General features: G+C 41.8%; 1 protein-coding gene across 9 annotated transcripts in view; it reads left to right on the top strand.

Moving 5' to 3' along the window:
• NEK1 (NIMA related kinase 1) overlaps positions 1-18,842 on the top strand; it is a 144,859-nt gene that overhangs the window by 106,843 nt on the left and 19,174 nt on the right. For all 9 annotated transcript variants that reach the window (XM_048847672.2, XM_048847673.2, XM_075127796.1 and 6 more), the window contains 3 exons: positions 3,128-3,282; positions 14,957-15,168; positions 18,686-18,819. In XM_048847672.2, the coding sequence (XP_048703629.2) occupies positions 3,128-3,282; positions 14,957-15,168; positions 18,686-18,819 (501 nt within the window). The remainder of the gene's footprint in view (positions 1-3,127; positions 3,283-14,956; positions 15,169-18,685; positions 18,820-18,842) is intronic.

The raw sequence follows: 18,842 nt of genomic DNA, 5'->3' as shown, positions 1-18,842 counted from the left end.
TATTTGCAAAGGTATTTATTTGGTAATGCTTTTTGGTTTCTCTCCTCCCCCGCCCGCCCATTTTCATTCTGTTGGTTTTGCCCAGTACTGCCAGTTCATGCTCTTAAAATAAACTCGTTACTTTAAAATATAATTCCTTTGTTGCCTGCCTGCATGCAGTCAGCTACCATTTGAGGGGGTGGTGAAATGTATGGTGCTCTTGAGAAAGTGGTTCATTGGTTGGATGGTTTGTTTTTAAAGAGCCGCATAAATGGGAATAATAAATGTTGCCTTCCTAAGTCCTCTTACTCCGTGATTAGTTTGCTCTCTGGGTGTCAGAGCGTCTGGCTCTCCGTTGGCTGCATACTGTCCATGTCCCCCCTGCATCATCCATGTCCCTCTCCTCAGTGAGCTCCTTTTTATTCTGCAGTTCTGAGGTGCCTTCCTCTGGAGCTCATGAGTGTCTGTCAATAATAGGATGGCATTGAGCTCCACATAATAACAGCAACTCTTGGGAGCAATGCCAGACTTTTTGTTGCTCTCCTTTGTGTCCTGGTAAGCCTGCTGTAGCTCCTTCCCATTTTCCTGGCATTGAAACTTGTCCCTGTTGCACCTAGCTTCCGTGTCTCCTTTGTAATATCAGCATGTACCTCTTTATTCCTGTGGGAATTCTGCAGCTGTGCCTGCACAACTGCTTCTCCCTAGAGGCTGAGGAAATCTAGGACCTCTTTCCTGGACCTGGTAGTTGCTCACGCTTTAGTTGGAGTTTTAGCCAGAGCCATGCTTACATACTTGCAAAGATGAGGTAGCAGAAAAAGTGTTTCCAAATACAATGGGAATTTTAAATGATAGGGTGTTACCTGCTCAATTTAATGCACCCTGCCTATACGTTACCGAGGGCTCAAGGTGTGACCTGGTCAATTTAGAACACCCTGCCTATATCATACCGAGGGCTCAAGGCATGACCCAATCAATTTAGGCACTCCCACCCTTTCATTTTTGAGGGCTCAGGGTATAAGGCACCTATCCTTACCCACAGCGCTCAGGAAGAAAACTGGTCAATTTAAGCACCTGCCCTTTCCCTCGGGGCTCAGGGCTCTACGGGTCTGTGGAACCTTTTCACAGCGGAAGAGCCTTACACAGTTGTGCTCTAAACATCTATTAGCAACACACACAGAATACATATACCAAGCAAATCTCTTATGCTCACCACTCCCAATATACAGACAAATTTCACCTGATGGCCAGTCAAGATTCATTCATCTGGGGGTTCCCGGCGATGCCTCTGCACGTCACAGTCGTGCAGAGGGGGTCGGAGTTCTAGCAGCTTGATGTTGCACTGCAATTGGGAAATGGTTCCCAAAAAGCTTTTGTTTTTCATTTACATTATATAGGTAAAACTAGCTCCCTCCTTCAAATTTACTAAACCTATCACATATCAGAGGGGTAGCCATGTTAATCTGGATCTGTAAAAAGCGGCAAAGAGTCCTGTGCTGAAGAAGCGGGTATTCACCTGCGAAAGCTTTTGCTCCAGTACATCTGTTAGTCTATAAGGTGCCACAGGACTCTGTGCTACTTAAACCTATCACATTATCCCATGCTCCTCAATAACAAATTTTTTTCTTTTTCTTTTTTTTTTTTTAACCAATTATGCCCTTGCACCTATGTGTCCTCCTTCCTGCCCAAGTTCTTTACATTTTATCTTTCATGCCCAAATTGTAACTTAGTTGTGACCATCTCTATTTGTCCAGATGGTCAGCATAAAATGCTGGTCAGAGCTTTTTACCATTTTGTTGAGTCTCTTTCTGTATCCTCCCTAATTTCCCAGCGTCTTTACAACCTCGGTGATTATAACTCTTGTTCGGAACATTCCTGAGGTGGGGGGGAGGGTGCTTTTATTAGCTGCAGAACATTCCTTTTTTCAATTGTAGTGGTGAACTCCAAGTTTCGCCCAAGGCTGGTTTAATATTGTGGGTAAGGGGTGTGGGAAGTGTTGAACAGCTCTCAGGCCTACAAGGGCATATGCTTCTGGTCATGACTCCAGGGCAGCAGAGTTCTTTGATCAGAGTGGTTGCTTCTGTGGAAACAGTTAAATTGTGGGCTTGTTGCTAGAGTACTGTACTGCTGTCTACTTCAGCATTCACACTGGCATTGTGCTGATAGAACAGTACTTAAGTCCCTTGGGGAACTGGTTAACTTCACCAGCAAAAGTTCAGGGTTTTGTCAGGAGGATTCAAAATTGTGTTAATATATTTCAAAGTTCAGAGATGCCGTTTTTCTGGTAAACTTCAAAGTGTAGGCCAGGTCTTAGTGTTGTTTTTCACCAAGAATGTGTATAATGTACAGTATGGTTTCTAGAAACCTAATTATCAGAACCGTATCCTTGTTTGAGCACAGAGCAAACAATTACTTTGTTCTATTTTTTTTTAAATTTCTGTTGAGGAAGAATCAGAGGGTGTTTTGTTTTGTTTTTAAAACAAATAAATATTCTTTGTTTACCACTAACATTCCAGAACACTGCTGTGGATGAGAACTTGTAAATGAAACTGACTTGAAATGTACTATGAAAAAAACTGAATTGACTTGTGTTCATTTCCTTTTCATCTCTCAGCTTAAACAAACACTATAAATAGTGCAAAATAAACTGACATTTAAAAAAATTATTTCAATTTTAATTATAGAAGGTGATTTTAATAAGTTAATTGAGATTTGTTTTGTAGAGGTGGTTTAAGATGGTAGTGATCTGATGATGACTTTTAGGAAATGTCTGTCCTTGAACTAATATATATGTATATATCATTTGTCTGATGTAATTCGTTTTTATCTCCGTAAAGTTCTTATTTTTTAAAAAGATAACTAGCAAGAGAATGAACAGTCTCTTATGTAAAAAGAATATAAATCAGTTTACATATGTTCTGAGTTTCTCAGACCCGCTCAACACTTAAAGTAAAAGGAACATTTTCCCATTTTAGTGGAAAGGCAAAACATGCAGTCTCATGTGTTCCATACTTAGTTTGCTAATTGTGTAGAGGTTTTTTATATAATATTTTAAATAGGTATTCCTACTTTGATTTGATCTTTAATTTCCAGTTCTGTTTCTTGTTTGTTACTGAATATCCTAATCTGAAGTTTTTTGTGACCTTTTCAGATGTTAAGAACATGTTCACTCCCAGATCTTTCCAAGTTGTACAGAACACTAGTTGACGTTCCCATTGTAGCAGATGTACAACATCAAGACAATCTTGAAATAGAGGATATGGAAGATGAGCATGTCAAAGAAGGGCATTCTGATTCTGAAGACATGTAAGCATAATTTATTTATCAACTCTTGCAAAAAAAAAATAGAGAGAAATAATAAAGGCCTCTTAATTTAACTGAAATACACTAGAAAATAACTATTAACCTCATCCACCTATACTTCTATTTTATCTCTTTTATTGGACCAACTTCTGTTGGTGAAAGAGAGACGGTTTCGAGCTACACAGAGCTCTTCCTTCGGTCTGGAAAAGGTACTCAGAGTGTCACGCCTAAGTACCACGTGGAACAGATAGTTTAGCATAAGTAGTTAGCACATATTTTAAGGGACCGTTCGAGGCAAAGTGATCCTTGAATGGTCTCTTAAAATATGTGCTAACTACTTATGCTAAACTATCTGTTCAGCCTTGAACCCAGAGTGTCACAGCTTAATAACTTACCTAGACATGAGGAAGAGCTCTGTGTAGCTCGAAACCTTATCAGAAATTGGTCCAATAAAAGATATAATCTCACACACCTTGTATCTCAAATATCCTGGGACTAACACGGCTACAACAACAATGCATACCACACAGAGGTATGTTTTACTCTCTCCCATCTTAAACAAAAATCAAAACCCTACCTTAACACCTCTTGCTTCTCCAGCTACCACTCTGTCTTTCTTCCTTCCATCTCTAAGCTCATTGAATGCACTGTTGTCAGCAACTGTTGTCTGGAGTTCATCTCCTCTAGTTTATTCCTAGATGCTCTTCAGGCCCCTTGCACGCCACTAAAACGAAACTCTTGTTGACACTAATGACTCTTTTCTAGTTAAAAGAAAAGGAGTACTTGTGGCACCTTAGAGACTAACCAATTTATTTGAGCATGAGCTTTCGTGAGCTACAGCTCACTTCATCAGATGCATCTGATGAAGTGAGCTGTAGCTCACGAAAGCTCATGCTCAAATAAATTGGTTAGTCTCTAAGGTGCCACAAGTACTCCTTTTCTTTTTGCGAATACAGACTAACACGGCTGTTCCTCTGAAACCTGTCTTTTCTAGTTAAAGTTCAGAACCCAATACTCCATCCTTGTTCTCTTTGACCTGGCCAGCCACCATCACTGACCATGCTCTTCTTGAAATCTTGTCCTCCATTGATTTTTCATGGCTCTGTCCTCTCCTTGTTCTTCCCCTACCTCTCTAATTGCTCCTTTAGCTTGTCCTTTTGAAGGATCTCCTATACAGCTCTGTCCTTGTTGTCTCCTCTTCTCCCTCTATACCTTATCTCTGGGTAATCTTCAAACACGAATTCAATTACCATTTCTATGTGGAAGATTCATAGATCTACCACTCTATAGTTTTGTCCAAACTATAATCTTTGCCTGTCTCTCTGACCTCTCCTAGTGGATGTCTAGTTTTCAGCTCAAACAGAACATGGCTGAAACAAAGTTTTTACTCTTCTTCTCCCAACCCCCCACCGCAATTCTATCTGCGACCTCCTTTCTTGATCACCGTGGACAACACCAGTTGCCTGTCTATCAATCAGGTCGATAACCTAGGTGTCATCTTTGACGTGGATCTCTTTGTAGGTTATCATAAATATAAAGGGAAGGGTAAACCCCTTTAAAATCCCTCCTGGCCAGAGGAAAAATCCTCTCACCCGTAAAGGGTTAAGAAGCTAAAGGTAACCTCGCTGGCACCTGACCAAAATGACCAGTGAGGAGACAAGATACTTTCAAAAGCTGGGAGGAGGGAGAAAAGCAAAGGGTCTGTGGCTGTCTGTGTGATGCTTTTGCCGGAGACAGAACAGGAATGGAGTCTTAGAACTTAGTAAGTAATCTAGCTATGTATGTGTTAGATTATGATTTCTTTAAATGGCTGAGAAAATAGCTGTGCTGAATAGAATGACTATTCCTGTCTGTGTGTCTTTTTTGTAACTTAGGGTTTTTCCTAGAGGGATTCTCTATGTTTTAAATCTAATTACCCTGTAAGATATCTACCATCCTGATTTTACAGAGGTGATTCCTTTACTTCTATTTACTTCTATTTCTATTAAAAGTCTTCTTGTAAGAAACTGAATGCTTTTTCATTGTTCTCAGATCCAAGGGTTTGGGTCTGTGGTCACCTATGCAAATTGGTGAGGATTTTTTCGAAACCTTTCCCAGGAAGTGGGGTGCAAGGGTTGGGAGGATTTTGGGGGGAAAGACGTGTCCAAACTCCATTTTTTCAGGAACCCAGATAAAGTTTGGTGGTGGCAGTGGAAATCCAAGGGCAAAGGGTAAAATAATTTGTACGTTGGGGAAGTTTTAACCTAAGCTGGTGAAAGTAAGCTTAGGAGGTTTTCATGCAGGTCCCCACATCTGTACCCTAGAGTTCAGAGTGGAGAAGGAGCCTTGACATAGGTCCTCTCACACTACGTCTAAATCTTGCTGATTCTTTCTGCATAACCTACAGCCTTTTTTCTCCGCCTACAGAGCCAAAAATCTCATTTAGGTTCCTCCTCATCTTATGTTTTGATTACTGCAACATCGTTTACTGTGGTCTCGACAAATGCAATCTTGCCCCACTCATATGCATCCAGAATGCTGCTGCAAAGATTGTTATCCTTCCCCATTGCTTCTACTGTGTCATGCCTTCTCTTTGCGTTGCTACCTTGTCTCTCCCGCTTCTCTGTTGCATAAGAACAGCCATACTGTATCAGACTAATGGTCCATCTAGCCCAATGCTAGATGCTTCAGAGGGAATGAGTGGAACAGTGCAATCAAGTGATCTATCCTGTTGCCACTCCCAGTGTCTGGTAGTCAGATGCTTAGGGACACACACAGCATGGAGTTGTCCCTGACCATCTTGGCTAATAGCCATTGATGGACTTATCTTCCATGAAATTATCTAATTCTTTTTTTAACCCAGTAATACTTTCGACTTTTACAACATCTCCTGGCAACGAGTTCCACAGGTTGACTGTGTGTTGTGTAAATAAGTCATTCCTTTTTTTCTTTTAAACTCGCTGCATATTAATTTCATTGAGTAAACCCTGATTTTTGTCTTATGTGAAGGGATAAATAACACTTCCTTATTCATAAAAAGAAAAAGAGTACTTGTGGCACCTTAGAGACCAACAAATGTATTAGAGCATAAGCTTTCGTGAGCTACAGCTCACTTCATTGGATGCATACAATGGAAAATATAGTGGGGAGATTTTATATACACAGAGAACATGAAACAGTGGGTGTTACCATACAGACTGTAACAACAGTGATCAGAAAAGGTGAGCTATTACCAGCAGGAGAGCAGGGGCAGGGAGAGGAACCTTTCGTAGTGATAATCAAGGTGGGCCATTTCCAGCAGTTGACAAGAACAGTGGGAGGGGAAATAAACAAGGGGAAATAGTTTTACTATGGCTAGTGGCGTTCTGTTATTTTCTTGGTTGCGCCTGTCCTGTAGTAGGTAACTTCTGGGTACTCTTCTGGCTCTGTCAGTCTGTTCCTTCACTTCAGCAGGTGGGTACTGTAGTTGTAAGAACGCTTGATCGAGATCTTGTAGGTGTTTGCCTCTGTCTGAGGGGTTGAGAGTACCAGAAGTTACCTACTACAGAACAGGCCCAACAAAGAAAATAACAGAACGCCACTCGCCATCACCTTCACCCCTGTCAAGGTTCCTCCCCCACTCTGAACTCTAGGGTACAGATGTGGGGACCTGCATGAAAAACCTCCTAAGCTTATCTTTACCAGCTTAGGTCAAAACTTCCCCAAGGTACAAAATATTCCACCCGTTGTCCTTGGACTGGCCGCTACCACCACCAAACTAATACTGGTTACTGGGGAAGGGCTGTTCGGACGCGTCCTTCCCCCCAAAATACTTCCCAAAACCTTGCACCCCACTTCCTGGACAAGGTTTGGTAAAAAGCCTCACCAATTTGCCTAGGTGACTACAGACCCAGACCCTTGCATCTTAAGAACAATGAACAATCCTCCCAACACTTGCACCCCCCCTTTCCTGGGAAATGTTGGATAAAAAGCCTCACCAATTTGCATAGGTGACCACAGACCCAAACCCTTGGATCTGAGAACAATGAAAAAGCATTCAGTTTCTTACAAGAAGACTTTTAATAAAAACAGAAGTAAATAGAAATGAAGAAATCCCCCCTGTAAAATCAGGATGGTAGATATCTTACAGGGTAATTAGATTCAAAAACAAAGAGAACCCCTCCAGGCAAAACCTTAAGTTACAAAAAAGATAAACAGACAGAAATAGTTTTTCTATTCAGCACAATTCTTTTCTCAGCCATTTAAAGAAATCATAATCTAACACATACCTAGCTAGATTACTTACTAAAAGTTCTAAGACTCCATTCCTGGTCTATCCCCGACAAAGACAGACTATAGACAGACACACAGACCCTTTGTTTCTCTCCCTCCTCCCAGCTTTTGAAAGTATCTTGTCTCCTCATTGGTCATTTTGGTCAGGTGCCAGCGAGGTTACCTTTAGCTTGTTAACCCTTTACAGGTGAGAGGAGCTTTCCCCTGGCCAGGAGGGATTTCAAAGGGGTTTACCCTTCCCTTTATATTTATGACAGCCCCCAACTAAAATCTCTCCAATGCATCATCAAGGATCTACAACCTATCCTGAAGGAGGACCCATCACTCTTACAGATCTTGGGAGACAGGCCAGTCCTTGCTTACAGACAGCCCCCCAACCTGAAGCAAATACTCACCAGCAACCACACAACAAAAACACTAACCCAGGAACATATTCTTGCAACAAAGCCCGTTGACAACTGTGTCCACATATCTATTCAGGGGACACCATCATAGGGCTTAATCACATCAGCCACACTATCAGAGGCTCGTTCACCTGCACATCTACCAATGTGATACATGCCATCATGTGCCAGCAATGCCCCTCTGCCACGTACATTGGCCAAACTGGACAGTCTCTACGTAAGAGAATAAATGGACACAAATCAGACGTCAAGAATTATAACATTCAAAAACCAGTCAGAGAACACTTCAGTCTCTTTGGTCACTTGATTACAGACCTAAAAGTGGCAATTCTTCAACAAAAAAACTTCCAAACCAGACTCCAACGAGAGACTGCTGAATTGGAATTAATTTGCAAACTGGATACAATTAACTTAGGCTTGAGTAAAGATTGGGAGTGGATGGGTCATTACACAAAGTAAAACTATTTCCCCTTGTTTATTTCCCCTCCTACTGTTCTTGTCAACTTGCTGGAAATGGCCCACCTTGATTATCACTACGAAAGGTTCCTCTCCCAGCCCCTGCTCTCCTGCTGGTAATAGCTCACCTTACCTGATCACTCTTGTTAGAGTCTGTATGTTAGCACCCATTGTTTCATGTTCTCTGTGTATATAAAATCTCCCCACTATATTTTCCACTGTATGCATCTGATGAAGTGAGTTGTAGCTCACGAAAGCTTATGCTCTAATACATTTGTTAGTCTCTAAGGTGACACAAGTCCTCCTTTTCTTTTTACAGATAGAGACTAACACGGCTGCTACTCTGAAACTTCCTTATTTACTTTCTCAACATCATATCATGATTTTATACATCTCTATAATAGCGCCCCCCCCCCCCAGTCATCTCTTTTCCAAGTTGAACAGTCCCAGTCTTCTATTTCTCCCTATATGGAAGCTGTTCCATACCCATAATCTTTTTTGAGTTGGGGTGACCAAAACTGCATGCAGTAGTCAAGGTGTGGGTATACCATTGATTATGGCATATTTTCTCTTTTAGTATCTATTCATTTCCTAATGGTTCCTAACATTGTTAGCTTTTTTTCACTCCTGCTGCACATTGAGCAGATGTTTTCAGAGAACTATCCACAATGACTCCCAAGATCTTTCTTGAGTGGTAATAGCTAATTTAGACCCCATCACTTTGTATGTATAACTGGGATTATGTTTTCCAGTGTGCATTACTTTGCACATCTACTATTTTCTTGCCCAGTCACCCAGTTTTGTGAGATCCCTTTGTAATTCTTCACAGTCTGCTTTGGACATAACTATCTTAAGTAAGTTAGTAACATCTGCGAATTTTGCCACCTGTTTACCCCTTTTTCCAGATCATTTCCGAATATGCTGAACAGCACTGGTCCCAGTCCAGATCCTTGGGGGGAACCCCACTGTTTACCTCTCTCCTCTATGAAAACTGACCATTTATTCCTACTGTTTCCTGTCTTGTAACCAATTACTGATCCATGAGATGACCTTCTTTCTTATCCCATGACTTCTTACTTTGCTCAAGAGCCTTTGGTGAAGGACCTTGTCAAGGACTTTCAGAAAGTCCAGGTACTCTGTAACCACTGAATTACCCTTGTCCACATGTTTGTTGACCTCCTCAAAGAATTCTAACAGATTGATGAGGCATGATTTCCCTTTACAAAAGCCATGTTGACTGTTCCCCAACAATACTCCTGAGGGAGTTCTGCACCAAAATATTAAAAATTCTTCCCCAAAAATATTTTAAAATTCTGCATATTTTATCTGTCAAAATAACACAATGTAATCACACCATTTTCAATTATTTGCTGAGAAGTATTTTGAAATAAATTACCAAAATAATTGAAAATGATGTGATTATATTGCTGCGTTTGTTATTTTGACAATTTAAAATTCTGCATATTTTAATTGTTTGGGTTTTTTTATGCAGAATTCCCTCAAGAGTACCAGGGTTCTGTGTTGCACAATGTGGGTGCGGGGTCTGGGTGGAGGGGGAATAGGACTCTACTGGGGAGTCCAGGTGAAGATGGTTAGGGCTCAGTGGGGTGGGGGGGTCACGGTTGGGGCTCAGTGGTGGGGTCTGGGTATGGGGAGCTCCTGATGCAGGGGCTGAGGCTCGTGGGGTGAGGATTTGGGGAGCGGGTAGGGGGATTCTGGGTGCGGGGGGCTCTGGATGCAGAGGGGACTTGAGGGGGTTCTGGGATGTGGAGGGGGCTTGAGGGGAGGGGTTCTGGATGCGCAGGGCGGGGAGGAGTCACTGTACAGGGAGCTGCTCCCCCTGACCGCCCAAAACCCCCGCCCCTGCACTCAGATCCCTATGCTGAGCCACCGCCTTCTCCTCCTCCTCTTCCTCCCCCCGTGGTGCAGAGCTTCCTGCAGCCAGGGGAAGTTTCTGGGGCATGATCTGACCCAGCACCATCTGTTCCATGCAGGGAAGGGGGAGAGAGAGGGGGAAGTCAGTTTCCCTCTCTCTCTCTCTCTCTCTCTTCTTCCCCCCCCCCCGCCCCCAAACTGGTAATGTCTCTGGACAGCCCAGGCATCCCCAGACCCCTCTCCCCCGCCCCCGTGATTTACCTCTGCTCCCCCCCCCCCCGGCTGCCCAAACAGACACGTCTGAGCTAGGGATGCCAACTTTCTATTTGCAGAAAACTGAACATTCCAGCCATGCCCCTTCTCTGAGGCCCCGCCCCTTCCCCGAGGCCCCGCCCGCTCTTGGACGCCCTGCCCATTGCTCACTCCATCCTCGCTCGCTCTCTCCCACCCTTGATCACTCACTCCTTCTCATTAGGCAGGGGGTTGGGTTGTGGGAGGGGGTGAGGGCTCTGGGGTGGGGAACGTGTTGGGGTGTGGGATCTGGGAGAGAGCTTGGGTGCAGGAGGTGTCTAGGCAGGGGGTTTGGGCTCCCCGTGGCGCTCACCTCAGGAAGCTCCTAGAAGTGGTGACATGTCCCTTCGGCTCCTAAGTGCAGGGGTGACCAAAGGGCTCTGCGCACTGCCTCTGGCCACAGACGCAGCCACTGCGGCTCCCATTGGCCGCATTCTCAGCCAATGGGAGCTACGGAGCCGGTGCTCAGGGTGGGGTGTGGGCAGTGCGTGGAGCCTCGCAGGCTTCCCCTGCATCTAGGAGTCAGAGGGATATGTCGCCACTTCCGGGAGTGGCATGGAGCCAGATAGGGACCGTCCCTGCACTGCAACTGGATTTTTAATGGCCCAGTCAGCGGTGCTGACAGGAGCTGTCAGGGTCCCTTTTCCGGGTGTTCCAGTTGAAAACCGGACACCTGGCAACCCTAGTCTGAGCTGCTGAGGAGGGGTGAGTGAGTACTGGTGCAGTTTCTCTTTGCTTCCCCACAGAAACCATTTTCTGCAAGGAAGCAAAGGGAATCTGTGGGGTGGGGGCATTTTTCTGCTGCACCACAGTAGTGCAGAATTTCTCCAGGAGTACCAACAATCATGTTCAGCCATTTGTCTGATAATTTGTTTGATAGTTTAAACCAATTTGCCTGATACTGAAATTAGGCTTACTGGTCTGTAATTGCCAGGGTCACATCTGGAGCCTTTCTTAAAAAGTAGACATTAAGTATCTTTCAGACATCTGGTACAGAGGCTGAGTTAAGTAGTAGGTTACGTACCATAGTAAGTAGCTCTGCAATATCATATTTGAGTTCCTTCACAATTCTTAGGTGAATACCATATGGTCCTAGTGACTTATTTCTGTTTCATTTTATCAGTTTGTTCCAAAACCACCTCTATCAACAACTCAATCTGCAACAGTTGCTCAGATTAGTCACCTAAAAAGAATGGCTCAGATATTGGAAGTGAAGACTGATGCAAAGAATTAATTTAGCTTCTGTACAATGGCCTTGTCTTCCTTGTGTGCTCCTTTAATGGCTCCACTTATTGTTTGGTATTCTTCCTGCTTCTGATGTACTTACAAAAACTAACAGCAATTTTTTTTTTCTTTGCTAGTGCTCTTCAAATTCTTTTTTTTGGCTTGTCTAATTATACTTTTACATTTGACTTGCCAGAGTTTGTTCCTTTCTATTTTTCTCAGTAGCATTTGACTTCCAATTTTTAAAGGATGCCTTTTTGTCTCTAACCACCTGATCAGTTACACAGGGTTTGTCTTCACTTACAAGGCCCTTCACAGCATATTTCCACTCTGCCTATCATTTTTCATTCAATATCAAGATGTTGACTCCTGTCTCCGATTGGTCCACTTGTTAAATTTTCAAATAAGCACCTTTGTGCTTTCTCCCATGCAGCCTCTCCATGCTTGGATGTAAACATCTGCAAAGTTACCTCAGAATCCTGCTTTGCTGTGACTCCTACAAAAAACTTAACAGTTAGGATGTTGGTGTGCTGAGACCACTGCCTATCATGCTGACCAGTGTTGTTTCCTTGTACTCTCTGTTGCGTCTTGGTGTGACGTTCCCTCTGGTGTTATCTGGACTGGTGATCTGCTAGGTCAGTCCAACCCTTGACTCTGGGAGCCAGCCTTACCCTGCTCTGCTGTGAGAACCCCCGCTCCCGGGATGTTCACACACAGCCTCTGGCATGTAAGCTGCTCCTTGGATTGTGCAACCGAATGAGACTAGCCAATACCTCCGGTCCCAGACACAGCCCTAGGAACCTCTGTCTTGCAGCGTCCAGTTATGCCCGCTGGACGCTGCAAGCTTATTTGAGTTTGTCAATTTAACAAAGAAATTTATATGCACCAGGTTGTTATCCCAAGGGGAGTCTCTTATCATGCTTCAAACCAAATGAACTGCTTCAGGTAGAATAAACAACAGATTTAATAACTATAAAGATAGATTTTAAGTGTTTGTAAGTCAAAGCATAACAAGTCAGATTTGATCAATGAAATAAAGGCAAAACGCATTCTAAACTGATCTTAACAATTTCAGTGCCCTTACAAACTTAGATGCTTCTCACCACAGGCTGACTGGTTTTTGCTCTTTAGCCAGGCTCTCCCCTTTGATCAGCGCTTCAGTCACTTGGTGTGGTGTCTGCAGATGTAGGTGGAAGAAAGAGAGAGAGCATGGCAAATGTCTCTTCCTTTTATCATGTCCTTTCTTCCCTCTTGGCTTTGCCCCTCCCCCCCTTCAGAGTCAGGTGAGGATTACTTCATCACAGTTCCAAACTGACCAAAGGAAGGGGGGGTGACTCTCTCGAGAATCTAACCGATTCTTTTGTTGTTGCCTAGGTCAGTGCCCTTTGTTCCTGTGAGGCTGGGCTGGGTTTGTCCCATCCTGGCCTGATGAGGTGTGAACTGCCTCTCTGCTCTTGGAGAGTTTTTGCGTGGGCTTACTTTAAGCCATGAGGATACATTTTCAGCCTCATAACTACATACATGAAATTATAACCTATAATATTAGTGTAACAACAATGCTCAGTGCATCATGAGCCTTCCAAAGACACTCGACATGACAAACTTTTCATTGGATACCCCACAATCATTTTACAAGGATGAACATGGGGGGTGTAGGGTGTTGCCCCGAGGTACAGAGCGTCACACTTGTTTTATACTGAGAGTGTAAATTCTTTGTGGGCAGGGGCCATCTTTCTGTTCTGTGTGTACAGTGCCTAGCACAGTGGGGTCCTGTGACTAAGGTACAAATAGTAATAGAATAAACATAACCAAGCTACATTTCTAATTGGGGACAGCAGGGAGATGCTGGGGAAACTAATGTGCTGGCCTTTTACCTGTGGGGAACACTGTCTTCAAGCAAACCAAATGTATCAAATTGTTTCAATGAAACTTCAGTTTGAACAGAAGTGAATGTGGCAAAGCATAAAATACCACCAGAGGCTGAAGACTTGTGGAAAATATTCTGCTAAGTCTTACAATTTAAAAATGGTTCAGTAAGTTACTGTCATTAGCTGCTGCTAAATTTAAATACTTGTGTATTTTACAGTGTAAATGTATTCTTGCAAGACTGGGTGTTTTGTACTGTATTATATAGGTATAGAAAACAGATGTGGTACTGTCACTGCTTATCAAGTACCTTACCATCATGGCTTATCATGTTTCACAAATTAAGTTGCACTATTACAGTGAAGATTCATTCAGGATAAGTGTAACTCTGTATCCTGGCTTCTTCCTCGGTGAGAGACAGCTGGTTTGCCCTTCTGTTTCTGAAAACGTCAGAGGCAATTCATACTTCCCCACAGGGCTCTAGGACTTGTTTGCTTACCTTCCATCCTTACCCCAGTTTCTCACTCCAGCAAAACAAAGAGAGCAGGGGTACAGCAATCCTGCTTTATCCACTGCTATCTTAATTTGGGGGAAGCAGTGAGTGAAACCTTTCCCCCCCGCCACTCTCCTTTTGCTTAGTGGACCAAAACTTAAGGGCTTTATTCAGAGACAAAACTAATGCTGAGCTATTTCCCTTCTCCCACACACTTCATTGTGGTGGGACAGACCTAGCAATGCTATGTCTGCAAGATGATCCTCTCAGGTGTCACAGAATGAGAGTTCTGCCATGACTGCTCCCAGTTCTAAGGGCAGCCTCTTGCCATTCATTGTATTCAAGCTGTAAAGGAGAAAGAGCCATCAGTCTAAGTGAATGCAAGATGTTTTCTTTAACAAAAAATGGTAATAAGAAAAGGAGGACTTGTGGCACCTTAGAGACTAACAAATTTATTTGAGCATAAGCTTTCGTGAGCTACAGCTCACTTCACGTAGCTCACGAAAGCTTATGCTCAAATAAATTTGTTAGTCTCTAAGGTGCCACAAGTCCTCCTTTTCTTTTTGCGGATACAGACTAACACTGCTGCTACTCTGAAACCTGAAAAAATGGTAATGTATCATTAGCCAGTGTCATAGTCTTAACTGCCACACAAGTATAAGGTTTGGAATGACCTTTCTACCTAAGATAAGGAGGGGAAATATCACCCTCTTTCCAAGAATATCCCTAAACATTTTGGTTCAGATTTAGAGGAAATTTTAGAACTGTCTGGATGGTGTTACCTTTATGTTATTTGTGTATATTTTTCTTCTCCAAGTATGTTTGGTGAGGCAGATACAGACTTGCGGGCTCTTCAGGCCTCGATGGAACAGTTACTTAGGGAGCAGCCGAGTGAAGAATTTAGTGAAGAGGAGTTGTCTACCTTAAAGGCAGATACTGCAGCACGCATAACAAATGGTACCGAGTTGGATGATGAGGATGACAACAACCCCAGCAGTGAAAGTGTACTTAATGAAGAATGGCAATCAGGTATAAACTTTGTTACTTGCAATTTCTCTTTCTGATGTTAGTGATATAAATACAGAATTCAGTAACAATTCTATAAAGGGTTTTAGCATAGTCTCTATAAAAGACATTATACAGAATTAAGCTTCATTTTATTACAAAACTTGGAAAAGTCAAATTATAATTAGATCTTATTTAGGGTTATAACATATAACCAGTGTTGAAGGGAAATGTTTAGTCTTCAGTGGACAAAGATTTCAAATTAGTATGAAGTAACTTTGTTATCTGGAACTGTTACCTTCAGGAAAAATCTAAGATTATGCACTGCTGCACATCTTTTCCCACCTACAGTGCATGATTGTGTCACATAAATGTGAACAGGGAATATAAACTGGTGTGACTGGAGTAAATGAGAAGCTGCATTAGGATAAAGCATACAAAGGACACGAGGTTTTTCAACCTTGCCATTACTAGAAATATCTAAAAAAGAAAAGAAGTACTTGTGGCACCTTAGAGACTAACAAATTTATTTATTTAGTCTCTAAGGTGCCACAAGTACTCCTTTTCTTTTTGCGAATACAGACTAACACGGCTGTTACAGTGAAACTAGAAATATCTATTAATGCGATGGAACTGAAAATATGATTTAGTTCGTTTCAGAAAATCCCATTACCTTGCTGCTTTTAGGATGTGATGTTAGCAGCATAAAATGCTGTACTAAAGTCTTAATCTTACATTTCAGGTTCTAAAATTCTAGTTAAAAGTAGAATATTTTAGTACCGCTTAAAAAAGGCAAATGAGAAAATTTAGGAAGTGGTCAGGATAAATGAAGGAATTTTAATGAGTTCTACGTTGTGTGGGAATATAGTATAATTTATGCAAGTGTAAAAGTGTAACAATATTCAAGAAATAAGATTGTATAGATATACCTATCATTCTTGGATTGATGTGTAGGGTACGTCTCAACAAACCAAAGATATGTGATGTCCTTGTAGTATAATACTTTACTTTTTTATGAGAGATCTCAAAGACTTTTATAGAAATTAAACAAGCCTCATAAATTACTACTGCTTTTCTCCTCCTAATTCCCACTTGTCTCTGTAGGTGTCCCCATTTTACAGGTAATTAAAAGTGTTGTTCACTCGTGAATTTTTATCAGAAGTCTCTCACTATTGGTGTCATCTTAACGTGACTCCAGGAGCTGGGGCATTATTTCATGAGAATCTTAGCTTTCATTTTTAATAAAGTATTTTAGACCTTATGGTACAGAGTAAAGCTTGAAAACACAACTCCTATAGGCTCAAAATCCAGAGGGCAACCTCTCCCCCTATAATATAGTGCTTTAAAGATGTCATGATTTAAAGATAAGCTTATGATTTTTTAACACTTTAGGTTGGCAGTACTAGATTAAGCTTGTAATTTGGTCAAGTCTGTAACTTGCCACAGTCATGGAGAGCGTTAGTGGTAGAACCGGCTATTAGAATTTGGAACTGGAATTTGAGATTTCTGGGGTTTAACTACTAGACAAAGCTACCTACTTTGCAAAATTTGTTAATGTAAACTTTATGACAGTACTTCTGGGTTTCTATTGGCAATTTAAAAAATGCACAGTAATAGGTATGTGCTCCCTATGTTAAATTGGAAACAAATCTCCTCTCAAAATCCATGCACCATGTTATACAGATCTCTGAGCTGTTGTCAGAAGTGAACCCAAGGGTTGTGTGCATGCGTATTGTTTTAGGGTGAGATTTAGGACTCTTAGGTATTCACCTTTGAAAATCATCCCTTAATGATAAAGATTGTATATGTTCTACCTAAATTAGTGGATGGGCGCATTTTATTAAGCTGTTAAAGTAGAACCTCAATGTTACGAACACCAGAGTTACGAACTGACCGGTCAACCACAGACCTCATTTGGAACCAGAAGTATGCAATCAGGCAGCAGCAGAGACACCCTCCCATCCTCTCCCCCCCCAAAAAAAGGCAAATATAGTACAGTACTGTGTTAAACATAAACTACTAAAAAAAGAAAGTTTAAAAAAGATTTGACAAGGGAAGGAAACTGTTTCTGTGCTTGTTTCATTTAAATTAAGATGATTGGAAGCAGCATTTTTCTTCTATATAGTAAAGTTTCAAAGCTGTATTAAGTCAATGTTCAGCTGTAAACTTATGAAAACAACCATAACATTTTTGTTCAGAGTTACGAACAACCTTCATTCCTGTGGTGCTCATAACTCTGAGGTTCTACTGTATATAAAAATGCTGCTTAACATGTACAAAGCAATAGAGAAACTGAAGAAACATTTGCTCTTCCTGTTTCCTACTCCCGTTGAAAGGTCTCTGAATTGTTGGTTTCTGACCAGATAGCATGTGGTTTTCCGTAGATGAGGTATTATCTTGGAGTCCTTAATGTAAAGAAATTCCTTAATAAATACGAGTGAGCTCTAAGCCTTAATAGCTCATTTCTCTTACACTAATTCTCTTAGATCATGTCTCAACTCAAAAAATAAATTGTGTTTTTAAAAAGTGTTGGCTAACAGGGTTTAAAATAAGAATTTCTATCTTGTGCAGACCAGGCAAATAACAATTTATAAAAAATATTTTAGCTGGTTATGGTTCACTCTAAGCTCCCACATGTGTTGACCATGTCCAGCTAACAAATTTAAAAACATGTCTTGTCTTCACTATGTGCAAAGTCCAGCTGTTTTTCTTCCCTACACACTAGGGCACATATAGGCTAGTTTTGCTACCAAATCAGGATGTGAAGTGAGAACTTGGGAGTTAACTAAATTATGACTAAAAAAAGGAGGACTTGTGGCACCTTAGTCCTCCTTTTCTTTTTGTGGATACAGACTAATACGGATGCTACTCTGAAACCTAAATTATGACTGGGTCTTCCCAGAAGTCACCTAGATTTATTGTGGTTGGAGAAGGATGTACCTTAGCACAGAAGGAATCCAAACAGATGATTCTTTATATTCAAATCTTTATCTGCAGATGGAAGATTAGATGCCAGATTACGGACTCATTTTGTAGGCTTTTGCAACCTGCCATGGTGTGTTAGACCCATTTTTGAGACTTGTGGAGTGGTTACATGGAACTTTATCCGACAATTCTGTTTCAGTGCCACGCTTAAGTCAGATGTCTGTTTTGGGACAGCTGTTTTATTCTTTTATGTGAATTGTTACTGCTGGTTAATCTACAGAGTGGGGTGTATGGAGAAGACAGCTACGTAACATTCCAGCACCAGGGACACTCCGACTGTATTGGTTCCACAGAGCCACATTCACGCACCTTCTTTCCTCACAATTTCTTCAGATCATCCAAAGGAGAAAGGGTCTGTTACTGCTTTTAATTAGTGACTCAGTGCTGCTGTGAATGTGTGGTAGCATGTGGCACATTCTTGAGGTGAACTGCCTTCAATTTGGTTCACAGGTCTGGGTGGACTTCAAAAGTTCAGGGACATGGAAGCAATATATTCAGAACTGAAGTGGGATTAAACTTTTTGAATTGTTTCTCCTGTTGTATTTTCCTTTTCTAGACAGCAGTGATGGGGATATTGCCAGTGAATGTGAAGCATATGACAGTGTCTTCAGCCATTTGGAAGAATTGAGATATAATCTGGAGCGGGAAATAGGCTTTGATAAATTCATTGAAGTTTATGATAAAATAAAGGTTTGTGGAGTGCACTAAGTGAA

The sequence above is a fragment of the Caretta caretta genome, chromosome 4 (assembly GCF_965140235.1).
Source record: "Caretta caretta isolate rCarCar2 chromosome 4, rCarCar1.hap1, whole genome shotgun sequence".
Lineage (NCBI taxonomy): Eukaryota > Metazoa > Chordata > Testudines > Cheloniidae > Caretta > Caretta caretta.
Note: the sequence above shows the minus strand (reverse complement) of the source record. Positions and strands in the feature narration are given on the sequence as shown.